General features: G+C 41.5%; 2 protein-coding genes across 5 annotated transcripts in view; both read left to right on the forward strand.

Annotated features, from left to right (window-relative positions):
- Positions 1 to 472: 472 nt before the first annotated feature.
- Positions 473 to 8,252, forward strand: rab12 (RAB12, member RAS oncogene family). The gene is made up of 6 exons (XM_079348732.1): positions 473 to 885; positions 2,100 to 2,160; positions 4,399 to 4,537; positions 4,853 to 4,942; positions 5,672 to 5,776; positions 6,025 to 8,252. Exons 1-6 carry the CDS (start codon positions 657 to 659, stop codon positions 6,130 to 6,132), a joined length of 732 nt encoding a protein of 243 aa, XP_079204858.1. The 5' UTR covers positions 473 to 656; the 3' UTR covers positions 6,133 to 8,252.
- Positions 8,253 to 8,364: 112 nt separating this feature from the next.
- The window catches only part of mtcl1 (microtubule crosslinking factor 1), a 57,301-nt gene continuing 38,430 nt past the window's right edge, over positions 8,365 to 27,235 (forward strand). For all 4 annotated transcript variants that reach the window (XR_013779576.1, XM_079348729.1, XM_079348731.1 and 1 more), the window contains exons 1-3: positions 8,365 to 10,037; positions 14,475 to 14,699; positions 15,181 to 15,339. Coding sequence is in view for 3 of the 4 variants with exons in the window: in XM_079348729.1 (XP_079204855.1) it covers positions 9,174 to 10,037; positions 14,475 to 14,699; positions 15,181 to 15,339 (1,248 nt within the window). In the remaining variant the exon portion in view is untranslated. The remainder of the gene's footprint in view (positions 10,038 to 14,474; positions 14,700 to 15,180; positions 15,340 to 27,235) is intronic.

Consider the following 27,235-nt stretch of genomic DNA (forward strand, 5'->3'; position numbering starts at 1 on the left):
AACTCAGAGAAAAATGCTCTATTTCAAATGTGCTCTCCTTGTGACATCACATTGGGATTCTGGTGAAATTTAAAAAAAGAAAAAAAACTCTTAATGGTATAAACAAGTTGAGTAGTTTACTGGTGGAGAAGCTGAAGATGATACAGGCATATGTGTTACATTGCAAATTTTTACGTGTGGGTGAGGTGTGTAAGCAAATACAAGGGCACAAATCTGCTATACATAATATAAAACGTTATTGACAGACCTGCTACAGTTAAAATATGTGATTGATTAACTTCCATGTGTAATATAAAGTATTCACTGCAGTTTATGCAATATAAGCGTGGATTTTTTGTTTTAAAATGAATGAACAAATAACACACACACACACACACACACATATTATATATATTATATATCATAGATTGTATGATAAATTATAAAATTACAGGCAAGCGGCGGAAGCGGAAGCTTTCTTAAGTGTGGTCAACGACGTCATGACGTCATGACGGCCCGGTCTCTAATGGCTGAACAACAACTAACGGCTAGTGACAAACTTTACCAAAACTTCTTCAGAGGCTAAACAAACTATTAAACCGTGTTTCGAGTCGGCTGTCTGACAGCCACGGCGTGTTTGTCCTCTTCTTGCTGTCATTACAAATGTGGAATCACTGATGGATCCGAGGTATGACATACCGCGGAGGGCCGCCGGTGGTGGCGGCGGGGGATCCGCGAACTCGTCCCCGGCTCTAGGAGCTCAGTCGCGCCGCAGGAAGATGCCTCCCCGGCCCGCTGACTTTAAACTTCAAATCATCATAATTGGCTCCCGCGGCGTCGGTAAAACCAGCCTAATGGAGAGATACACTGACGACACTTTCTGTGAAGCTTGCAAGTCGACAGTAGGTAAGGACAGGACAGAGGCGTTTGAGGACTTGTTTTTGTCAACTTTTTATTGGCAGCACTTAGCAGGGCTCCGTCTACATCCTGGAGAGTTTCCATTTAAACTAAAATGGTCTCCATGTTGTATGATATTGTCCACTGATTAACTGTTTAATCTGATTGAAAAATGGTTTAACATCTGTTTTAGGTAGCTGTCTAAAGCTAACGATGACAGCTCTTACTGTCCTTTCTAACGAAGACACGAGTGTTGATGTGTGAAGACATGTTGATATGAGTAACAAGGCAAACACACATCTGTGACTAATAATGGTTTATATTGTCTTTCAGGTCTTTGAGAGGTTTAGTGCTTTAATATTTGGTAACTTATTGCCTACATAGTATCGACCTGACACAACATACTCAACCCAATAAGCATTATTTCTTGCTTGACAGCCTTTAATGTTTATTTTAACATGAACATAGTCCGTCTAATGAAACCAATCTAAGTGTAATAAAATGACACTCTTCATCTCCTACATTAAAACTCATAGATGCATAAATTGAGGTAACTGCTCCACTGAACAGGAGAGTCATATGTGACAAACTGTGGTGTCTTTGGTTGTTTCTGCAATTTACAGAAAAATAAAATCCTTATACTTGATATGTGGAATTGGTAAACAGTCCTGTGATCAAAACAACAGTCAGTCATAGGAAACTATCCCAAAATAGACAGACAGACACACACACACACACACACACACACCTACACACACACACACACACACACACACACACACACACACACACACACACACACACACACACACACACGGCAGCTGTCAGGCAGAGATCCATTTTGCAGCTTGTCATCCTTGTGGCTTTGAGAGCTGTACGTCACTGCGTTTGTGTATATTTGATCTCGGGGATTGAGGAGGGAATCATTTGGCAGCAGACTGAGTCTGGCTGAAAAAAGTTTTGTTGTCCTGTCTTTTTTATTTATAAACACAGACGACGGCACTCCTCAGGAACAACATTTAAAGTAATGAAACAAACAGGAAAACATGCCAAGAGATAATGGAGGCAGATCACAAATGGAACAGAAGATAATTTTAATGCTGCTTGTTCGAAGAACAAACAAAAAACAGTTGACTTAAATGATACTAGTTTAAGTCCAAGTGAAACATGAAATGCTGGCGCTTGATTTTGTTTCATATCTGTGTTTCTGATTCCCCTTGTAGGAGTTGACTTCAAGATCAAGACAGTGGAGCTGAGAGGGAAGAAGATCCGACTACAGATCTGGTGAGTAATGGGACAAAAGTCTCTAGTTCCTGTAATCCTTTGCATGGAGCATTTCCTGTGTCTGTCCCATCACCCTGCAGGCTTTTCTGACTGGTGGCTGAGTGCATCCTAGTTTTGTACAGAGGGGGCTCGTGTAAATAAGACTCCCTGATAGCTATGAAAGTATATCTCTTAAATCCCATTTACAAACGTATGACTCCAGTGGTACTGTACATTAGAGTCACCTCTTAATCTTACTAAGCATGTTGTTGTCTACATCTGGCCAGCACATCTGTTAATGTTGAATCTTTGATTTTCTTTATGTTTTTACATTTGTTCAAGAATGATTAAAAAAAAGAAGTGCTCACTTGTGGAACTGTTTCACCCCGTACCTGATGAGATACTGAAACAGATATTTATTTATCCATTACAGTGGATGCTAACACTGTAGAGCCTTTCTTAAAAGAAAGCTCCTTGCACATGTAACTCACGTTTTAACCAGTGTAAATAGTGGTTGATGTTTATGAGCGGTACGCTAGTGTAGGCTCATGTCTTTGTGCTCCTAATGAAGAAGGCTGTCCTGCTGTTATATAAGAAGTGGAGGGTTTATCATTACCATGTGTACATCCCCATTTTAAATAACTACCGTTAAGCCCTGTGGATTGTGCCTGCACTATAGTCTAACACATGTTTATTTTCACACCAGCCTCCCTCCCTTTGTTCAGTACTTTTAGTTATGAGTAATGATTTTTTTGGTTTATCATCAGATTCCTCTGAAAGGTTTCAGTAATGAAATAAAATAAAACATTTGAACAGTAGCTTTATCAGCTAGTGAAACTTTCTTTCGTGGATTTTGTAAAACTGTGTGCAGTCTGTTTGAGCCACCAGTGCTCGTCAAAGGGTTGATGTTATTTCAATGATGTGATTCTATCATGTGCCTGCTTGTATCTTGTGACTTCATTTAGGCCTTAATTACATTTTGAGAACATCCTGTGTTTGTGCTGTAAAACGCAGCGACATGCCACAAATGACTGCTTTTGTACTGACGGAGAAAATGACTGCGCTTGTTGAGATCTACTCTGCTGGGCCAAAAAAACAAAACAAAAAAGTGGGAACACCATTGCTTCTTTCACTAACACATCTGTCTTGTTCACTAACACCCCGTCCACCTCCACGCCTCATTGTATCCCCCTTCCTCCGCCCGCCCTCGGCCTGTCACTCAGGATGGCGGTCCTCAGCGTGTCTCTCGTCTCTCTCGTGTTGAAATGCTCACATCAAGCTCCATCACTGCCTAAGCTAACCCTGCCATTGTGCCGCTGTGTGTCTGTCCGCTCTCCTGCTCATAAGCCTGACTGTGACTCACATGGGGGACGGGGAGATTCTGTCTGGCTGAAGGTACAGTAACACCGCACTGTGAGTCGAGCTTTGCTAATCATGCTGCTGACCCACAATCACATGTCTCAGATGGGTTGTAATTAGAACCACAATGATCTCAAGTCAATCAAAAAAATACAAAACAATAAAGCCAAATATTTTAAACCAAGTGTCACTATCCAAAGAATAATGTGGGATGTTTAAATAAATCTACATTTGTTTTGATTTGTTATTGATCAACCTAAAGTGGATGCACATGCTTTAAATAGACATGTGATAGCGTTCCATAAATACTTTATGAAAATGTGTTAAAGTAGTGCAGCGATGAAGGTTTTTGAAAGTGTTTATTAGTTTTAAATAATTTTAAGTGCTATATACATTTATAATGATTACAGCTGTGTTTATTCTGACCCTCTTAAATCATCTGTTTACACCACCGGCCTCACTAATAGAGCAGCAGATCTCACTGTTATTTTGATATCATTTCAGTATATTGTGTTATTGGACATATCTTAAATATTTGTTGAAAGCTTTTTAATACTTTTTACTACGACACACGTGTAGGTGTCTCGTGTTAGAACTCCTCCTGTGATGTATGTTTGATTAAGATTGATACCAGATAAATGCAGATTTAACACAATCACTGAATGAAAACATTTCTAACTAAAAACAAAAAAGACACATTTTAAGCTGCAGTTAGGTTTATTGATTAAGATGTTCATGTGATAGAAAGCTGATTTTTTTTCTTAGCATCAACCTCTTCATCATCCTTTCTCAATGAATTCTATTTTTCTCCCAGTTTTTCTCAGTCCTTAGGTATTACTTTAGGTCTTAAAGGTAACGCTCTGAGCGCACAGACTTTACTCATCCATTTGTTTGATCCAGGGACACGGCTGGCCAGGAGAGATTCAACAGCATCACATCAGCCTACTACAGAAGTGCAAAGGGAATAGTGCTGGTGTATGATATCACGAAGCAGGAGACCTTTGATGACCTGCCGAAATGGATGAAAATGATCGACAAGGTAAACAAACTGTCAGCCTGCTGTGATTCTCTGGTATGTTTTGTGTTGTTCTGTTGTTATTTAGAGCCAGACATGTCAGAAAATGTCACAAGTCATTCCTCTAATTCAGAGACATAACACTTCTGTCAATACCTGGCTTTAAAGTTTACATAAAAAATGAATTGTTTTTACAATGAGCCTGAGATTGGCCCTTTAGTCCCGGCTGTAGTCTCATTCATGCTGGTTTTTTAAGGTGTCATCGTGCACCTTCTGGTTTGACTTTTATGAAACGTGACGCTGATGTGTCCTTGCTTTGTTTCTGTTGTCTCGTGTCAGTACGCCTCAGAGGAAGCAGAGCTTCTGCTGGTCGGAAACAAACTGGACTGTGAGACTGATCGGATCATCTCCAAACAACAAGGAGAGAGGGTAACGCTTGTACCAGTAATTCAACTGAACTTGGTTGACCAGCTGTTGCCTTTAGCTTAATCTCTTTCCTGGTGGGCAGCAACTTAACTTGGGAGCCTGAGCATACTTAAATTCATCAAGGGAGATGACAGCATCAGTGATTACATTGGCTGTGCGTCTCCTTCAGACAGACTAATTCGAATGGCCGATTTTTAAATTTGTTCCGAAGGCTGAAAGAAAACATTTCTCCAAGGTGACTCATCAGAAGTCGGCAAGAGAATGTGTTCACAGTCAGGACCGAAGGCATCCAGACCGGAGTTAGGGATAATGTCCATGTGCTCTATCTTCAGAGATGTAATCACCTCAGCGATGTACTCTGTGTGCAAAATGGAAAAGGTCTGCACATCAGTCGGTGTGATGCCACGGACTATCGCCCTCAGAATTCTAATCGGTCAGAAGAATGGAGAGCCTTTAGCTCTCTCTGCAGTCTTCAGAATATTTCATCACAGACAGAAAAGATGTTCAGATATGGTGATCTCAGTGTCAGTCTGTGTCTTTGAATATAAACTGTGTGAGCTTCAAAATAATACTACTGATGCCATTCAAAAACTGACAGTGTGTTCAATATAGCCTTTAGCTTTTATGAAACGTTTTCATTTGTTATAGATTGTTCGTATGTCGCTCAGCTCAACTCCTTCTCTTGTGTAATCATTCATCGGGAGTGAGCTAAAGGATCTTTTGGTGTTTCAGTTTGCCTCCAGAATAAGTGGAATGCGTTTCTGCGAAGCGAGTGCCAAGGATAATTTCAACGTTGATGAGATCTTCCTGAAGCTTGTGGACGACATCCTTAGCAAGGTTGGTGCCTTACTAGCATAGCAAAAAAAAGTTTTTGTCTTTCTTTAATTAAATGAATGGAAAACAAAACCCCTCTCTGTATCTTGTGAAATGCTGATGATGGGTTTTATTTTCAGAAGTTTTAGCTCATTCAGCCTTTGAGTTAAATGTTTAGATTATCCTTTAAAGTATTAGATATCAGTTGAAGCATGCTTGTAAAACTTTGGTGCATTAACCCTGTGTTGTCTGACTTGTTCTTGGTTCAACAGATGCCTCTGGAAGTCTCCAACAAGGAGCTTTCCAACAGCGTGTTGTCTCTGCAGCCTGAACCGGAAGTGCCTCCGGAGTTGCCGCCTCCTCGCATGCGCTGTTGCTGAGAGCCAGAGTGTTCCCCAATCCTTTACACACACAACTGCACACACAGCCCATCACATGCAGAGTACCAATCTGGCCACTGGGGGGCAGCAAACAGCAGCAGTTTGGAGCTAAAGACTGCTGCTTTAAGACGCATGGACTCTCTAAACAACCAGTATCATCTTCCCCTGTTTCCGCTCCTGTTTTGTAGCTGTACTCACTGACATGTGCTACACTAACACTTAGGCATAGTGAATCACCCAACTCCTACCACGCGTCTGTCTACACTTGACCCAGTCTACCTCATTCCTCAGACCGCTAGATTAGCTGTGCCCCGCAGGTGCCTTGGAGGTTAGAGAGCCCTCTGGTAGCAGTTGCACATTAACCAGATGAGGGATTACCGAGGGCCTAACAGCTCATTCTCTTCTTGTTTTCTATGAATCAACAGTCAACATAAATACCAGACACTACGTTTGGTGCTGTCTGAGTTGCCCCGATCACCTTGCATCTCTGCATCATGTTACAGAAAAGGGATAACAATATCTCACATCTCTGCAGCTTGGTTTAAATTTTAGGTGTAGAGAAATAAGTTTTATAATCGTATTCATAGATATATTTACAATGAGACAAGTTGACTAGAGGTAAACAAAAGCACACAATGTAAATACGCTGTGTTGTTGTAATGACTGCACAGGGTGCAGATTTTTGTGGCCAGCAGAAAGTGGCGGTGTGGTTGTGGTGATCATATCAGATTTTATTTCTATGCCTTAAGATATTAAAGAGGCTGAAACGGATCATTTCCCATTTGTATAAATTGTAAAGTTTTTGCACTACAATCCCTCTGACTTAGTTAAACTGACATGAAGAAAAAACGAGTACATGACTAAACTTGTAGTTTAGTTTTCAAATTAAAAGATCAGTGCTGCCTCACAGGCGGCTGCTTCTAATTCTTCCATACGCCTATATGGTAATGCAAGGAGAGATGGGTAATGTAGTCTTTTAGGGAACTGTGTTTTCACTTGAGGCGTCCTCCTGTTGAGATGCTGAGTTTTTAGATGGAAATGAGGACTAGGTATTGCTAATAAACCCACACCATGGTTTTAACCTTTGCTTTGGTTGTTACTAATACTGTAAAGTGTTTTCTTGTTTCTGTTTTTCCTTTGAATTGAGACACAGATGAGAGAAGTTTGTTGTGCAGGAACTCAAGGTTGTTTTTGTAGTAGTTGGCTCAGGACACGTTTGTCAGCTCGTTTTTATTGCAGACTGGATTTGTTAAGAGTTTCATAACAAATAAAAAACACCTTAAATATCCAGCTTAAAGGGGAACTTAACAGAAGGGAGGGTCAGCAGTTTTAAATGAATGATGTGGCTGTTGAGGAACAACGTGGTGTAATGCCATTACCTGCACATTTACTGTACTAGGCTATGCATGTTAAGTCCTTGTGTCTTAATAGACATTTATAATCCTTTAATTCTTCCGTCTTTTTCAGTAAATTAATGCAATATTAGCGATGTAGCACTGTGAGTCTTTCTGGGGTTTTTTGTTCATGTTGAGGTAAAAAAGCCCGTGTGCGAGGTTAAGGAGGGACAAACCCGTTCAAAGAACCTGATTAAAAATGACTCGCTGTTTAATTCTGTTTTTGTTGAAGATTTATGTTAAGCTCCAGCAGCTTTTGTGGATTTAGAAGGGCACATTTTGTAGTCTAACAGGTGATTAGGTACATACCAAAACAAAACAACAGATTCTGATATTCAAGCAGAGCTCTCAGTGAGTTTATCAGCCAGCAAACTTTACTGCATACACTTATCACTTTTATTTTAAAACCACAAACATCTTTTGTATTTTCTTTTTGTGGACTCAAACCTTTCGATTGGCCCCTGTCTCGTAGCCTCTGGCACTAACCCTGTGGTCTTTGATTTTAATAGCCAAGCCTTATACCACTCAGTGTTTTAAATATACATTTGAATTGATTTCATTTGAAATGTGTTTCCTTTTAAGATGGACGACTGTACTTTCTACTACATCTGTTAAAAAAGTCTTTAAAAAGTTTTGGCATGTTTAAAACAGATCTGTGGTATTTATAACTTGTGGCATTCTCATACTAATGAAATGCAATTAAAGATATCTATATTTATTACCAGATTATGGTCTTGTTTTTTTCTATATGACATAATGGGAGCTTTTAATTGATTTCAGGTACACCAAATATTAGTCAGCTTAATTTTTACAACATGTTAAGTAGGTCATTTGAAATATATTGTTTAAGTGTTGTTTTACTTTTGAGTAAAATGGTGATATTTCAGGTTGAGGTCTCAAGGTTAAAATGATTAAGAGCAGTTGACATGGTTTTCCATAAGGGTTAGGTGAGTATTAGTATCTCTTGAGTCCATCTGTACACCTCCTTCAAAGGTGTAGCCTACATTGGCCAATTGTGTCCCTGCCTGTGTGTGATCGGGACATGCGCACCGAAGCGTGTCAGACCTGGTCCCAGAGAAAACAAGGGGTGTGCTTGGGTGCTTGCGAGGCAGCGGCGCATGCGCCCCGCAGGAAATCACGGGCGTCGAGCCTCACACCGCAGCGATTGCAGATCTTACATGTCAGAAAGGAAGGTGTGGGAAGGGGGGTACGAGACACGGGGAGGGGGTCCAGCAGTCACTGCCCGGCGTTAGAAGGGGATGGAGACCCGATCTGTGGGAGGAGATTAGGGCTGCCGCTACTCCTGCCTGATAGTTTTTTCTTTCCAACTTGGGCCGTATACGAGCCCTGTCTGCGGATGCAACCTGTCCGTCATCCCGTCCGTCCCCGGTAATCCCTTTTTTATTGCGGCGTTTCCCCTCCAAGGAGGCTCCAGGGCAGAAGGGACTACAATGACAACCTGGTGAATGCTTATGAGATGATGGAGTAAAAACATTCAGCAAAACGCAGGATGCGCATCCCCAGCCCGAGAAGGAAGAAGGTAGAGGAACCTGGCTCTTTTTCTGCTGTCGCGCGTCAGAGATTTTCCGCGGTGTTGTGGATTGATCGTTGCCTTCATTGCCCTCCTGCTGCCGGTGTCGGTGTATAATGGAGAGCTCCAATGGCTCTGGCAGCGACACCAAACCGCAGAACCACCAGTTGGAGAAGAAGAGACTGAACCGAGTGCCTTCCCCGGCCAGACCTTTCCTCAAGGATGTACACTCCCGCTCAACCAAACCACCTGCCATCGTACCCAAATCCCCTAAATTTAGCAAGCAGCAGCAGGGTTCTTCACTGCCCCTGGCCCATCCGAACCGCAGCTCCAGGCGGATCACATCCGGGCCGAAGGAGAAACTAGCCACGGCGAAAAGTAACGCAAAGTCCTCTGTGGTCAAAAAGCCCAGTAAGGTGCCTCAGCATGCTGCAGCCGAGCCTAAAACCGCCAGTATCAAACCGGACAGCACCAGCAGTCCCATCCTCACTAAAAGCAGAAAGGGGAAAGTAGCCTCTCAGACGGGCCCTATCAGCCATGGGTCACCGATCCGGGTACCGACCGGGGCGCCTCTGGGTCGGGTCAGCCAGACAGACAGCAGCTCAGACCTGTCAGACTGTCAGTCCGAGGCGCTGTCTGACGAGCAGAGGCAGGCTCCGGCCGCTAGCAGCGACGCCGAGTCCGGTACCGGCTCCAGTGACCGGGATCAGGTGGGCGCAGAAAATACCCCGCGGGGTGAAGCGACCGGAGCGGCTGACGCTGCTGCTGCTGCTGCGCCGCCGCCGCGCACAACCGAGGCGTCCGTCGCCAAGGAAAGCATGTCTGACGCTCAGCCCGCTCCGGAGGCGCAGGGAGAGAAACACAAGGTGGAGAAAGCTTCATCAGGCGCACAATTCAGACTGCCAGGAAACAAGGATGTAGCTGAAGAGGACCTGCAGCGAGAGGTTGAAGATTTGAGATCTGAAAATGACTACCTCAAGGTAAGTTGATACCTCCTCAACAATCATGTGTTGCAAATACACTTTATAAAAAATCACATGGCCATAATGGCCATTTTCCAATTCAAGAAAAAGTTGTTGTTTTTTTTCCACCAATAATTTATAGTTCATATAATCTACTAACCCAGACGCAGAGATCAGAACACGTGGCCACAAATCCGAATATTGCAAATACTTTATATGAAGACATCATTCAGAAGGCACATTAAAAAAAAAGAAAGAAGAAGAAGCAGAATTTCCCCACTCTTCAGAGCTCAAGTGTCCCCAAACTGTCTCATTACAGTACAGCCCCGTTTTAAACTCCCCGTCACCTGTTTTTAGTGTCCTATAAGATTTTCCACCTATAATTATAAAGATAAATGTATAATTTAGTACTTTTCAAATACATTTCATTCAATGACCAGCTGTCCTCCATGTGATTTATACCCACTGTCGACTCTCCATCCATCATGTTGTCTTTAGTAACCTTCCCTGGCTTCCCTGCAGTTTAACCTTTTATTGATGAGAGTTTTATGGATGATGGCATCAGGCTGGCTTGTCCTCAAAACCTGAAAGTTTGACAGAAAGTCACAGCATGTTCTTCCACCAAGCAAAGAAAAATCAAAACCATGTTAAAATGTAAAGAGATCACACTAACAGTATAGCAGACTTGAATCTTTTTACATGTTTTTTTTTTTTAACTTCTGCATGTAGGTCCTGCTTGAATTTGGTTTCATAAAGGATCCCCATCCCCCTTCTTTAAGTAGGCTATCCCCATAAGTTGGGGGGAGGAGGCAGGCAAACAGATAATGCGGCAAACAATCATGCAGGTTACTTGTCTTTTGTAGATGAGAGACAGGTTTATTTGCATGTTACCCTGTGTTATTCCCAATTTGATCCCCCTCCCCTCTCTCTCTCTCTCTCTCTCCCTCTCCCCCTCTCTTCTGGAGCGGCAGAAACACAAGAGAGTTAATCAGCTTTACTGGCTCTGGCTGTAATGGCTTTATCCCACAGGACTTGATAACAGTCAGATGTCCCATGTGTGTTGGGTTCAAACACCCTCCCGCCTGGCTGTCAGTCTGACAGCTGGGACTCTGAGGCAAAACTCCTCCACCTCCCCCCATCCACCATGCTCCAAAATGTCAGGGAGTCCCCATCACTCACACCTCTGTTGTTACAGAAAAAAAACCAAACATGTTTATCACTTTTCTTGCTAGCTTGATGGTTTGATCTCTTCTAAGGAGATTGTGTTTTTGGTGTCTTTTCTTCTTCTGTGTTTCAGCATGATCATTGAAAATATACTGGCCCTGATTTCATGAAACATGAAAAAGGGTTAACAAGAAGGAACCAATGTAACGTTAAGCCAGATACATCATATTAAGATTGTACCAGAGTAAACACCTTTGTAAATAATATCTTATCCAACATACGAACAAGCGTTGAGTTCACATCTGACTCACAAACATCCAGTGTTGTTTGTCTGTCTCCCAGATTATGTAAACATAACAAGCCGGATTATTTTTTATAAAACTCAATAGCAGTGTGATGCTGTGGTCTTAGAATAACCTATTTAATATTGGAGCAGATCTGAAGATGATTAATTTAGATCAATCAGCAAATCACATATTTGTATTGCATATTGTCTGATTTCAAGCAGAGCTGACTCACAAGCATTGGTTTGTTTGTCAGCGGGATTAAAGACAAACACTACTGGCCTGGTTTACACGAAACAGTGGGAAGATGGAACAGGGTGAGAAGTGAGAAGTACTACACTTTGGAGCAGATGAGAATGTGACTTACAAATGAGTAATAATACTGACCACATTGTACCACCAGTTTATATATAACAGCAGTTTGGACTGACGAACAAGGCGGCCTTTGCAGAGCTCTGTAACCTCAGGGTGCCCTTCTCATTTTAGTTTACTTGAGGTGCTTCTGTGCTTCGTTTGTAAATGGTCATAAAAATGCTAAATGTGTAATTTCACAGTGTCCATGGTGACGTTTGCAATTTTTTTTTTTGATAACTATCATAAAATGAACAATAACTGCCTAATATCATGTATTTGATGAGCTGGATCCAAAGCTTTAGAGCAAAATATCAAAATGTCTAATGACTAAGGTTTTCTCTCAGTCTAGAAAGAAATGTATCATCGTGTTTCATTCATAATATTTTTTAACTGTTGTCTTTAGCTTACTTAATTTTGCCTGAACTTTGCTCAGTAATTTATAGTTTCAGACATTTTTATTTCAGACATGATCTACTGAGTCAGGCTTCACTAATGAAAAAAGTCTTTGAAAAATGGTCATATTTTGAGTGATCAACCTTTAGTTGGTTAACACAAACTGATGAAGACAACTTCTTTTTTTTTAAGTTTTTGGAAAGCAGACAATGTATAGTGTAATATATAATATTACATAGCACACAAACTTTGATGAGCTATTTTTTTTACACGAAATACCTTATAAGATTCTTAAACTAATAGAGACCATCGATGATTAAAAATACTGTCTTAAGTTTCAGTGCCTCCTTTACGTGGAAGGTATTAGAGTTCAAGAGCAAAGAATATAAATAATACAGTTACAGTAGATGCTTAGTAAGGATTTCCATGCTTAAGACCCTCCAAGAGACGGTTAAATACGACTAAGTACTTCCTGGGAGGACTCTGTGTACACACTCTCCCAGAATGCCATTCTGCCTGTGGCTGAGCTTTTAACCTGACCATCGATTGGTTCGACCCTGCGCGAGGTCATTAGCTTCTCCCTCCAGGGTCCTCCTCACATAACTATGTGTTCAATGGGCTCTCTGCTTTCCCAAACGAGGATAGATGTAGTTTTAATGAATTGACGCACACCTCCATCCACACCCAGTTGACTTTTCACCAGGTGCCAGTCAAAATAACTTTGAATATCTGTCCCATGAGGAAAAACAAGCTAACTGGTTCATCAGACATCAGATACTCTGACATCACTGGGCAACCTATCTTACTAAAGGGTCACTTATTTCTTTCACCCTGTACTAGACTTAAGGCCAAGGTGTTCCACCTAGGAGATGGGTAATATGAACACGTGAGCTGCTTAGAGCCAGTTAGTGCTCTTACATCATCAGCTCTCAGAGTGTTTACTTTAGTGGAGCTGATAAAGTATTAGCATGATCTACAAAGGTGCATTATATTGCATCTCTTTTTATAAAAGCTGAATGCCTCACTCCTTCTAAAGCACCCTACACAGTACCTGTGTTGGTAGTGAAAAAGTGTTAATTATTGTTGGGAAAAAAAAGGAATTCATAATCATTATTTCACGGGTAGGGTAAGGTCTTTGTTGGCTATTTTCTGTTTTTGCTTCATCAAGGTAAGACATATGTTTATTGTCTCCAGGTGGCAGAATGGCTAAGACACAGAAGACCCCTTAAGTAACGGCTTATTAGGGGTGGTAATATCAGGCTTAATGACAGTACGAAACAATGTATGATATAATACGTTATATGTCGTCCAGGATAAGAATAGTATCACAAGACAGGGACTCTGCAGAAATGTATATGTTGCAAGATGTTCATTCATGTATTTGGCATCTGAGGATGACCTTGAGTTTACCGTTTACCAGACTTCATCTGCTCCTGTTTTACCATCATTCATGAAGGAGATGTGCCATTGTGAGGAGTCAAGAAGAAGTGACAAAAAAATAAAAAAGTTTATTTTATGCCACCCCTGCTGTCCATAAAGCCTAAAAATGGCACCAAACAAAAAGAAAACACACGAATGAACACGTCCTACATATAACACAATGACAGCTTATCAGATACCTATAGTCATTACATCAGTAGATCCAGCAGTGAAATATAAAAAAATCATTTAATGCCACTCTTAGGTCAGACTCTTCTGACAAACCATTTTCAACATGACAACTTCAAACTAACATCTGGATGTCTTTACAGGAGATTGGACTTGAGGATATTGTTTTGACCCTCTGACCTTTCTTCCAAACTTACCTCAAGTCAAAGTGTCTGTTTGTGGAGAGGAAGTACTCAAATCTGTTGGGCAGACTGCCATGAAATAAAATCAGCACATCCTCACTCTGCTGGAGCGGATGAGTTTGGACTATGTTGATATGAAACAAGCTGGAATGAAAACATTTTGGCTTAAATTAAGAATGAGAATTACAACATTACTTTACTTTACAATGTCTTTTTTTTAAGTATTAAGTAGTTGATCTCTTAAAATAATAGAAGTGGATCTGTTTGCACAATGTATGCCCGGTATGTCATTCCCCTCTCTCGTTCTGATTTCCTACTCTATCCACAGTCCTATCTACAAAAAGGCAACACGCCAAAATCAATTAAAAAAAACAATAACAAAAATGGGCTCCCAAACCTGGTATATCAGTATAATCTTGCGTTTAATGGTTTGGAAGTTTACAACTCTAGATTCCTCTTGCGTCTCTCAGGATGAAGTTGACGAGCTGCGGGCGGAGATGGAGGAGATGCGGGACAGCTACCTGGAGGAGGAGGTCTACCAGCTGCAGGAGCTGCGGAGGGAGTTAGACCGCTCCAACAAGAACTGCCGCATCCTGCAGTACCGCCTGCGAAAGGCTGAGCAGAAGAGCCTGCGGGTCGCGCAGACCGGACATGTGGACGGAGAGCTGCTCCGGAGTCTGGAGCAGGACTTGAAGGTTTGTGTGTTTGTATAAAGTTTGATCAGCTATCACCACCAACTACTTTGTACTTTTATTTGGTTTATAATCCCTCAGAATCATAACACTAAAACTTTGTAGAGCTGTAAAACATAATGTAAAAACTGTTAAAGCTCTTAGCTGATCCCAGCCCAATATAAAAACGATTTTTTATTGGGTTACACGTTTCTTAGTGTGCTGATCAACAGCTCCTTTTCAGGCTCCACCATAACTGTTAAAACTTTTTATTTGCAATAAGTTCATCTGGAAAATGGATTTTAGAAATAAAGTGCAGATATGATTTAATTCTGTTGTAACAAACAATCATTGAAATTGAGGGAAAATTCTCCATTAAAACACAAAAGGGACCTCTTTACATTTCTTGTGTTTTTTTAGTCCAAAACCAAAAACATGAGGCTGTGTGTGTTTGAGTTTGAGCTGTGAACATGTTTGTTCTTAAACCTACATCCCCGTGTCTCAGGTTGCCAAAGACGTGTCGGTGCGTTTGCACAACGAGCTGGAGATCGTGGAGGACAAACGCAGCAGAGCCGACGACGAAAACGAGCTGCTCAGACAGAAAATCATCGAGGTGGAGGTCTCCAAACAGGCTCTGCACAACGAGCTGGAGAGGACTAAAGAGGTGAGGGGATAATGATGCTGTTTGATGCGAGTTGGCTGCAGGTCATGGAATGACATTTTCTTTCATGTGCATAAAGCTGTGACTGTCAATAACTAAAGGCTTTGTTTGGGAGTGGTTAATGAATTATGACACGGATTGTGAGCATCGATGACAAGTCGAGGTTGTGATTTAAAAAAAAAAAAAAAAAAAAAAAAGAGATGGTGGTGGCTCCACTGCTCTTCAGCCTATCAGGCGATCAGTGCCACTGAGGCCGTCAGCCTTTACCTGAATGTAAACAGAATCATCGTCTGCCTGATCAGCTCGGTTACTGCAGTGAAATGTCATCAATCTCTTCGAGTGACACAGCCTTTTCAGAATAAGGGCTCTGCACAATGACGCACACACCACTTTAATATGCATTAGTTACAACAAAAAAAAGATGGGTAGGAAGCATCTACACTTGGAAGCTACTCAGTTATTGTGTGTGAGCTTCAGTGTGGTTAGAAGTTTAAACTAAAACCAAAAAAAAGTTTCACACAACTTTCTCGAGAGAATTTCCACTACTTCTTCTCCTCAGAGATTTTTCCTTTTGCTCGGCTTCGCAGCCCACAAACAGTTTTTGAACACAGAGAGTCAACAGTAGAACTTTTAAAGTCCTCTCTTTCAGCCGTGTAAAGAGTCATCTGTTGTTGTTGTTGTTGTTGTTGTTGATGATTCTTGGCTCAGCGCATGTGTTACCTCAGCATGTCATGTATTGTTATTTTTAGAAGACATTGTACTTCTGTTTCAGTTTCTCTTATGAAATATATCTATGGCTTTTGTACCTCAGAATCCAAAGTTTACAATTTTTACAAACTACAAATGAAAAGATTTTCAACATTAGTTAATATTTAAGAATCTCCTCCATCATTTTTCAGCAACCTAGAGTTTAAACGTTACTGTGATCTATACATGTTCAACAGACATGTATACAGACCATATTGTTTTTCAGCTAGGTTGAAAATTACATTAACATTTTTATTGTTCCAAGTTGTATTCACAGCTTTATTTTAATCACTTAGGGTGAAGAATTCCACTATTTTTTTCTGCTTCTCTCTTTGCTGCTCAGCGGGGAGAGTTTTTGCTTTGATAGCTTGGAGGTGAGGTTCCTCTCACAGGTAATAAGATGAGCAGAGGCTGTTCTCAGGGCTGCTGAGGTTCAGCTGCTTAGACTAATCGATCCTGACAAGAGCCGGTAACTTCCCGCCTGGCAGCAGAGAGAAAGTAGGCTAATACCACACCAGTCACCACAGACATGTAGCTGACTTCTCCACAACTGGATGACACTGTTTCTCTTTTCATGCTGTCATGTGTGCTGCTGCTTTGATTGCCTGTTTGTCCTCAGTTACTAGGGGTGCGAATCACGAAGCTTACTCACAATATGATACATATCAGCAGCAGAACGAGCTGCACGTGCTTAAAACAAGACAAAACTCCACATCTGCTCCGGATGAGATGTGCTTATTCTGCATATACAAGCTCTAACTTTCCCAGCTTGACACTATGAACCGACTGAAGGACTAAAAACAGAATTGATGTGAGTCTTTTAAAATGTGCAGCGTAGTGGCTCCTCATCCTTTTCCACAGTTGCAGTATTGCGGCACATGAGACCACAGAGTGTCATAGATTCGCTACACAGCTTCAATAACAACAAAAAAATAGGCAAGCAGGAGAGAGAGAGAGAGATGGAGAGAGAGAGAGGGGGGGGGGGGGGAGAGGGAGAGAGCGAGGCTGAGATACAGGCTGCTCCAAATAATTGCAGATTTTTATGCGTTCCCCCTGAGGTTTGTCCCAGAAAAACACAAGCAGTCTTTGGATCTGCACTTCGACATCACATGACGTGATGTACCCCCCCCCCCCACCCCGTTTACCAGAGGCATGCGTTTATAATGCAGCACCCCACAATTTCCATTTCTGTTGCATGCAATCCACAGTGTGCTTGTCCCAGATTTCTCCCGACCACAATCACCATGTACTTATTATGAAAGTCTGTAATTCCTGTGAAATCATAGAGCACAGAAGGTTGCCTCTTCTTATTCGTCATATAGTTGATATCAGGGGGTGATAAGAGCATTTACAAATAATTAGTCAGGGATGAATTAGAATAATTGAATCTAAGAGAATCTGTCCTCTTCTCTTGACGTTGCTCAGTCGCAGATATAAATCTCAGTGGCAGATGAAAGAGAGAAGAGGAGGAGCACATTTATCTGATAGGAATGTAGTTTAACTGGACCTGAAGGTTGTTCCTTTGTCGTTCTGTGTTACTTTGACTTTGGAAAATGTGATGCAGGTGAAACGTAGAACAGAAGAAAGAACACAAGACTTCTTTGAAGTTTCTCAAGTTTTCTTCGGGCAGCAGACGTTGTCTTCTTTCATTTTTCCCCCCCCCAAATGATCTAACTGCAGTTGTTTTAGCACCGACACCATGTGGCAATGTGACTTTTGCAAACACACCGAGCCTCTTCACATACGTTGGCGCTCTAACATTCTCACTGCAGCCGTAAAACTGAACTGGCTCTTTCGGTTTGGTCGCCTGTGTCATGTTAAAGTCCATGTCCTCCTGCCTCTGTGCCCGTTTTCTGATATCAGAGGCTACACAGTGTGACTCTGGCCCAGAGATTGGCACCCCTGCATGATTTAATCCAACAAGAAAGCCCGTTATAAAACATCCTGGCATGTTTCAGCTGACTCGGACGGGGAGGGGAGAGGGAGACAAACAGAGACAAAGAGACAGAGAGGCTGGAATCAGGCGGCTATAGACCCGGTTTGCTTGCGATATGACCACACACCTCACACAGCCGGTATTAAACAGTTGAGCTGGGCTGGTTGTTTGACAGGACCCTCTGTTTGCTACAGTATCAGCCCGAGGAGTAAATGGCCGCCGCTGCTTCTGTGTGGTCAGTGCGAAGGCGTACAGCCATCGGGTTGAGAGATTTCTCCCTCCTCTGTCATTTGAAGAAAGACCCACTGATACGTGTAATGAAATGGAACGAGTGAAATATCAACGTGCATAACGCACGCAGCAGCAGCAGCAGGTGATTTATGAGGTGTTCTCTGTGCGCCGTGATAAGTTCATCTTTCATTACGGCACAATGATGATGCTTTGTGTTGTGCCTTTTCCTGCTCAGAGAACCGGTTATGTCTCATGTCACATTTCCTCAGTAGACGAACAGATCGACTTCGACGTCAGATCTCATGAGGACAGAACACAATGAGAAGCCAAGACAGGCATATTTAATAACACGTGTCAGAGAGACTCTTCTACAGTGGAAGTGTCGGAGTGTAATAATCTGAAAACAAACCCCACAATAAGATTATACAAGGGTAAGCATTTCTTTGAAGCAGGTGTAATTTCAGTCTTAATGATGAATAATACAGTTTGCGACTGGTAATAAATAAATAAATAAATATATCTAACGACATTTTAAGGTGGAAATCCTTAAATAAGTAGGACTCAGTTTCTGGAAACCATGTGAAAAGTAGATTTAATCCATTTTGTGTATAGGAGGCACACATCTGTTTTCAGTGTACTGTAGGCAGGAATAGAGTAAAAATCTTATCAATCATTGGATTGGTTCCTGGTAAAGCTAATCAATTGTCTAAGGACTTGGAAAAATAGATACTCTTCAGATCTTGGTGTATAGAGTGAAACCTTACATCTTCTTGGCATACTGCGTCATTCGGATGGGATAAAGCAAAGGAACGACTGGCTCGGATCTTTCCAAAGGTAACCAAATTCACCTGAGAGAAGCTCTAGAGAGAGAGGCAGCAATCCTCTCATCATTTCAAATATCAAGCTGCTCTGTTTTCCTCAGATGAATATTTGAACTACATGCATTTATTAACTCGTGTTGAAATAGAAATCGAGGGCGTCTCTCAGAACTTTCCAACTCCGGCGTCTTTTGTCGCTGTGTTTCACTACAAAGGTACAAAAAGGGAATGCCTGAACTCTCAATATGTCAACAGCGTCTGAGTGGGATGCACTGCAGACATTGTTTGTTTCATGTCGGAGCAGACACCCACCGCTCCTCTCTCACTTCTGCTTCTCAACATCTCCGCCGCCGGTTTTGAAGAAGCTTCTGTTCTCTTCTTCTCATCTCTGCCTCTCACGACTCACGACTTCATATCTCTCCTCTGCTGTGGCTCGCTGTCGGAGGAGTGTGAAGGAATCTCATTGACCTAGTTAATATCTGGTGTCTGACTCCACCAATGGGAAGGAGAGCAGGCGTGAGGCGAGGAGAAGCGCAGGGACCCTGCTGTAAGTGGAAATCTGCTGCAGTGACACGCGTCTGTACAAAGCTTATCGACACACAGCGGCTGTGCAGTTGGCTCTATTTGCTCATTTACATAATGGAAACGAGAGGCCTTTTTTTTACATGTCAAATAAGGCGGTTATTCAGGGAGAGACCCTTTAAAGGAATTTCTTAAAAGATCACACCAGTGTTGTAAAGAAAAAAGTTAGAAACCGATGACAGTATGAAGCACGTTTCTGTCAAATTCAGTGACGATTAAAAAAATCTTTACGCCGTGTCTTGTCGCTTCGCGTTTGAAGCAACGACACTGCTTCCCTGAAGACAAACTATCACTGACGGAAAGTAAAGGAGGAAATCATCAATTCTGCATGAACCCCTGGAGTGATGTGTTTTAATTCTGGTGCAGCCCTTTGAAGTTTAGAAAGCCCTTCAAAAATGAAATTCCTCCTTCGTATATGAACAAGTGTTATCATTTACTCAAGTATCAAAGCTGCTGCTTCGTCATCTGTAAACATCCTGAAGCATTCACTGTGGCAGCGAATCTAAACGTGTCTGCAGACACATCAAGGGACAATTTAAAAGCAACTCATTAGTAATAATCTCAAACATAATCTGCAGAAATTTTTGGTCTCAAATCGTATTTATCATTTATTTTTTATTTAAAGCACTAGTTAAAGTCTCAAGCTGGAAATCAACAGTTTGACTCTTTGTTGAAGAACAGTCAGGATACTTGTGTTGAACGCGTAGAAATACTGTGACGTTCTACAATACGCTGTATAGTGACTTTTTTTAAATGTCCAAAACGTATTGAATTTACCAACCTCCGACGTATAAACTTGTGTTGCCCGCATCACCAAATCCAAGTTCAAGTCCAACCTGTGACTGGTCTCTCACACAAGATTCCCTACTCTCTATTTCTCACTCTACCAACTGTGCTATCTAAATAAAGGCAGTTATTTCACGCGCGCAATAAACAGAGGCCCTTTGCTGCATCCTTCTCTCTCCTCCATATTCTGTCCTTAACTTATTTTCACTGTTGTGTGACATTTTCAATATGTCTTCATCTTCTCCTTTTTTCTTATGTCTTTGTCATCTTCTTCTCTGGTCATCAGACTGTAGACTAGTGAGGCTGTGAGTCAAGACTAAAACTCTGAATGTCTTAAACAATTAAAATATCTAAATTTGGCAGCGTGGGACTCAATAATTGCATCACAGCAGTCAGGATGACAATATAGACCTGCATTGATATTTTCCCCACTGCTAGTTTCGAGATTATCACTTAACGTAAACTGATGGAAATGTCTTTGGGATTCCAGGTACTATCTCAGAAAATGTTTATTTTTTAGACAGGTTGTGATGTTAGATGAAGACCTGAGCCGGCAAGAAGAATGCGTCTGCCAAATGTCATGGCAATAGTTAGCGGGGCATTTCTTAACAAATACTGACCTCCAAAGAAAATGTTTGACAGTTTTCAAAGGCATTTTAAGATTCACAAACCGTATGGCAATAGATGGAGAGGTTTCAATGTAAACCAGGGAAGTCGACCAACCGAAAGACGAATGGACCAAAATACTCCTGCAGTGCTCCGAGCAGGGCTAAACAACATCGTCTCATCATCCCACAGCACACTGCTGCTCAGCTTAGCCTACATCTGAAAACAGCAGAGCACACACAGTGCCTATCCAAGGTTGGTTCTTTGTGCGCTTCCCTTCTGCACTGTAACCAATAGGTTTAGCAGTTATATTTAGGGAGGCTGACAGCAGCATGGCAGGCTCCAAGTCAGTCTGAGTCATTGTGTTTCTCACCTCTCCTCCAAACAAAGAGAACAGACAGGCCGTCAGAACAACAAAGCACCCAATAGTATGACGGGGGACGTAGCCTTGAGTGAAATACAGCCCTCAACAAAACTGGTTTTGGCCTCGCTGAAGGTTTGCAGAAAGTGAAGATGTTTGTATTGATCTGAGTTATACAGCTGAGGATCGTTTTTGGAATCACTTCTGTTCTGTTTGCTCCAAAGAAAATTCCCTGTCATAAATATCCAATGAATGTCAATGAAATATAGTTTTAAAGTGGGCCAGTAAACATTTAAAGATGCATGGCTTAATCTTTGAGACGTTGTTATTTTCAACATCAGTTGATTTCTTTTTCACTGTCTATGATCACACACTGTAAGCTCCATGTACAGTGACAGAGCAGTATTTTGGTCCATCCTGCAGTTTTCTTTTTAGTCTGTTATCACGTTCAAAGTTCTCTATTTAAGGCAATATAAGAAGAGGAAGCTACACGAGGGGGGAAAAGCCCCTTAGCGTTTCATGTATTTGAACATCCTGAAAGCCTATAGATTGGTTTGAAGTGAAGTGTGCTCGTTACAGAAGATGAGAAGAAGTGAAAGAGTGGCGAGGCAGACGGATGCTGGCACTCCCAGCTCTCTGGGGTTGTGTGTTGCATGCAGTCATGATTAAATGATGACTTCAGCGATTAAGACAGAGAGCTGCCCACACAGCTTGATGCACTCTCAAGGACGACTTCATCAGAAGCTGTGACATCGTCATGAACTTCATCCATCGTCCTCCTCTTCAACTCAAAAGCTTCTTCTTCTAAAAAAGGAATTCTTTCTTGTTTCTCGAGCCTCCCATCTTGAGAGACCATTCGTGGACCACATTGGAGATTTCGATGTAGCGCTTCATCTGAGCTCCTCAATTTGAAATGCTGCATGTTCTGCAGTGTGAAGATGTGTAACACAGCCTGAGACTGATATTTAAACTAGGATTTGTAGACATGAGATGTGTCCCATTTTTCAATAATAAAGAACTCCTGTGTATCTTCTTCTTACAGGATTTGTGTAATCCCCACCATGACTCATAATTAATGTCAGAGAGCTGTCAAATAAAGCTTACTTATGATACTGACATATGAAGGATTGTACATAGTTGTTTATAGATTTATCCCTACATAGTAAACCACCTATTTCACACTAATTGGAACACAAAGGGGTATTTCATTTTGAGATGTGGCTTTTAAATGTGTTCAGTGGATTATCAATATAGGGAGAAAACAGCAAATAAAAAAGGGTGTTATTTTATTATCTATGAATCAAAATTTAGAGAAACATCAATTCAAATAGCAGAATTCAATTAGTGGTTTAATCCATTTATTAAGTCAACAGTTGAGTTGGATTATCCTAAGAGTATCTCTACCGTCTTTTTGCTCCTTGCTCTCCTGTTTATATTTGTATCGCTTTACAGCAGGAGGTTCAACCATGGCTTCATGCCTAAAGATTCTCCTCTAGAAATATGAGTAAAGATATACCTCCACCTCAGCCTCTCCAAAGCTCCAGGAACACTTAAAACTCCTCCTTACTGTAGGTGGTCAATATCACACACTTAAGGACAAACCTACGACATGAACCTCCATCTGGCCTGATAATGAGTCCGTGAAACGACCCTCCAGATTACTGTGGGCCTCTGCTGCCACCTGACCGCAGAGTTCGTTATCTTTTACTACACTCTGAGGGGACTCTGGACTCTGGACACTGTATTTTAAAACTCACTTTCCTCCTTTGCTGCCCCCCGTTCACAAAGACGGCATGTGTGCAGACGCAAAAACCTCTTATTACCAATCTATTGTGAACCCTTTGACACACACAAGGGGACAGTGAAGTGCCGGGTGGCGGGGGGTGTGTACGACCTCATTAGCAGCCAGCTGGATAGCACCGACGGGCCACTCATACCCCCCTCTTCTTATTAACCCTCGTCCCCCACCCTGCACCCTCCTCTAGCCCGTCCAAACTCCTGTCAAAAGGACAATAGTGCTCTGTTGTCTACTTCCCATTAGTGAGCAGCATAAATATGGCTGCAGCCCAGAGGGAGAGCAGGACAGGCTGGTTCCAGATAGACAGACAGACATTTATCATTTTACAGCAATGGCTGTTTACTTTGCCTGTGCTATATTACCATATTCACACACTACTGTAAATATCATGGAATAAAGTCCTGAGACTCTTTAAAAGAAATGCTAATCCTGAATTGTAGATGAGAAATGTCTGCAGTCCCTAGCTACATGATAAACTGTAGGCTAATAAGCTGCTGATAAAAGCTTAATTAAAGCCTGGCAGCCATCTTGGGGAGGCTGTTTACTGAAACAATCTGATAAAGTGGAGGCTAAATGAGCTTGTTGTGTTTTCCACTGTTACACTGGGATGAGATTTGATCCAGTGGATTTAATTGTCTGAACTTTGTAATTCTGAAGCAGTGATTTACTATCAATATGTTGTCTACTGGTACCAGTGCATAATAACAGCTGCTTGTTATATGTCTGAAGGTGAATCATAGAAGACCACATGCTGTCAGGAATTGACAACAGTGTACAGTTTTTAGAGGGAAGAATGCACGTACGTTATGGTCCTCGAGCAAAACTATAAGCTAGCTAAAAAGTCAGTAGTCCTACACTGTGAATATTATGTGAAGTTGATCCCCTTCCTAAGCTACTTTAATAGCATAAAGTTAATGCTAACATGCTACGTCATGCTCACATCTATTCTATTCTATTCTAAGTAAAGAGAGATTGTTTGTTTCCTTGGACAAACGTGTCTTCTAAATGAAAGAAAAGAACATCATCTTAATCCTTGAAGTCTCTTTTGAAACAGCATTTGTTCACCTCATCTACCTCAACTGGTTGAGACAGGTAACATGAAGAAAAGAGTTGATCTCTTGTCTTTCAGGTCTGAGCCGGTGACTTTTGTTTTGGCAGGAACAGCATGGGAAACGGTAGTATCTCTTTCCACTTGTGATTCATCAGCATTATTTTGCCTGGAGGGGCTCTAGTCACTGATCGTATCCGTTTCCTCTCTATATCATGATGACATGACTCCACATGGCTCTCTCTTTCTCTATCTCTGCACATTACACACTACTGCTGGCCCGCTGCCAGTCCGCCGTCCCAGAATACTCGGCGGGTCCTGCCGATGAGTTTGCAGGCAGATGACATGGCAGCTCTTCCCTCCTCCTGGCCTGTCTGGGCCTCTCTGTCATTTATAGCTGTTAGCAGTGCTCCACAAACAGGACGACTCTTGTGACACATTGGATTTGTCTCTTTATGGCCTCCATTTAGAGTCCCGGGTATGAACAGTCTTTGAGAGTGCAGGCTTTTAAGGTATCGATGACCTCCAGACAGAGCAGTGCGAGTGAATGCCTTTCAGATACATTGGTCTCTTTCTGTCACCTGTGTCTCCCTCAGGAAGGTTTTGCTAACACTGCATCCTTTAAAATCGAGCTACAGCTCTGACACACATTCCCACCTGGGACCTGCTCACTTCGTCACACAGCTTTACCAAAGGCTATGTGATCAAGGTCGAGCGGGAAATGGCTTACTCTTTAGTATTTTATTACTTAAAGAGTTCCATTTTATCCTTCTTTAATCATGAGCCTTTTTTTCCCACTTTGTTCTTGTGGCTTTGTTGTTTGATAATTTTAATAGGCAGGAGAGACAGGACTCTACAAACCAGGACAATGCAGTAAAGAGACAGTGTGTTTGTGATATTCTGACCTAAACATTGATCAGCCTCTGTTGACAATTAGCTAATTCGCTTTCTTACTGAGAGTTCAATACAAAGATCAATACCACTCTTGTGTATTTGCTTAAAAAATGTTCTTCTGCTGCTAGTTACCTGTTAGCTAAACTTTACACAAAGTAATACCTAGTCAGTCTTTCTCGGCCTTTTATTTTTTCACATTAATAGCTCTTGTACAAATATTTCTGAAAGAACAACTTATATGACAGATTCTGCAGCACCTTCGAGCATTGTCCCTGCTGCTTTCTTTGCAACCTCATCGCTTAGACTTTTGATATAATCAGGCGAGCTGTTTACAGCCATTTTCAGCTTTTATGCTAAGCTATGCTAATCACTATCCGGCTATAAAACTCTACATCTCTACATAGACCTGAAAGACGTATCAGTTGTTTTTCATAAAAACACATTTGAAAAAAAGTAACCATAACTCTTTGCAGCTTCTGCTATTTCCAGATGTGATTCTATCCTGATAATAATGACAGTACATCCAAGGGAAATTACTTATTCACTACTATTATTTTTAACATTTTTTTAATGTCAAATTTTTTAAATGAGAAGAAATAAGTCAATTTTATCCACATAGATTAGAAAAAATCTCTTTAAAGGGCACAGTATTCTGTAGACACATCTTGTTTAAGAGTGTATTTAGTGCATATGAATATTAACACGTCAATGTGATCAGATTTTTTGTGTCTGATAAATTATGCTTTAATGATAATGGAAATCTCATCAGCTAAATACAAAAAAAACACAATTAGAAAAATATTATGAGTTGCTTTTTGTCTCAGGGGTAGACGTCTGTTCAAAATGCACTTAATCACAGACATTGGTCATCCAGCCTGATTGTCTCTTCATGTCCCATTGAGGACAAAAAAATCCATCACCACTTCCCCCTCCTGGCCTCCAGCAGTCTGGGACCTGTCCCCTGATAGAATCCACCATCAGCCCGCACACAGAGCCACGGGTGGAGGTTGCCAGCACTTGTCAACCCTCCACATCAGTGAGAGGACTAAATCCGGCGGCTCACTGTTCAGCATGGCTGCTTCTTCTCCAAAAGTTTGTTTGATTTAGAAATACATGGGACACTTGATTATGTGTTCTGTACGGTTCAAACTTTTTTTTTTCAAAGCGGCTCAGATATTGTGGTTTATAACACAAACTGTCCTCAGAGGAAAATTTGGTCCCTGTAAAACAGTTTGAAGATAAGATGCTAAGCGAGAAGTTATGGTGGTGCGTCCCCAACAGCGAAACCTTAACTCTCCTGGTAGATTTTTAGCTCCAGACAGTGTTCAAGGACGCAGTTCGTCCTTCAAATACATTTTGTGTATTTACTTCAGAAAATATAGCATATAATTGCTTTACTTCTCCTACTTTAGAATTTCAGACCCAAATTCACATCATGGTAAGTTTAAAATGAGACGAATGTTAAGCAAATTAGCTTCACAGGCTAAGTAGCTGAACAACACAAAGTAAAATGGCCAGTACACCAGTTTGAGAAACTTTTGTTTTTTCTCCCTCCTGCTTTTCAATTGACCTGTAAATTTTCTCAAGGACAGAACATTGTTGCTGTAATACTTAAAATTCAACTGTATCCAATCCCATGTGTCCAGGCCCCAAGCATCTCGTCCATCCTTTTTTCAGGTCAGGTTTGTCGATATACCTCTCTCAAGCCATCCATTAACATGACAGCTAGAGATGGACAGCTCAGCCTGGCGATGGGTCATTAACTGTGAGAAGATTTCCTGTCTTTACGATTGTTCTCAAGGCAACTGAGCGGTGTAGCGTGTGACTGAAAACCAGCAGAGACATTAATTATCAGACTCCAAATAGGTCAAAATCATCATGATTTCATTATACGGTTATACAGTTAAGATGTCAAAGCATTGGACTTCTAAAGGCCACCAATGATGAACATACCTTTATTCTCCATTCTGACACGGTGGACTCTCAAGTCGGTCGAGGTTTGCAACATTTTTGTGCAAATCTTTGATTCAAGTTGTAAACATTTCAACTTCTTTCATCGCATTAGCCTTTGTTTGCATTACCCAGTGCACAC

Source organism: Symphodus melops, assembly GCF_947650265.1.
Source record: "Symphodus melops genome assembly, chromosome: 7".
In the NCBI taxonomy this organism is placed as follows: domain Eukaryota; kingdom Metazoa; phylum Chordata; class Actinopteri; order Labriformes; family Labridae; genus Symphodus; species Symphodus melops.

Bases quoted from the DNA above. Each gene is read 5' to 3' on its own strand.
- rab12 (XM_079348732.1), top strand. From the start codon at position 657: ATGGATCCGAGGTATGACATACCGCGGAGGGCCGCCGGTGGTGGCGGC. The intron at 2,161-4,398 runs GTGAGTAATGGG...TGTTTGATCCAG, and splicing joins AAGATCCGACTACAGATCTG to GGACACGGCTGGCCAGGAGA. The intron at 5,777-6,024 runs GTTGGTGCCTTA...TTGGTTCAACAG, and splicing joins TGGACGACATCCTTAGCAAG to ATGCCTCTGGAAGTCTCCAA.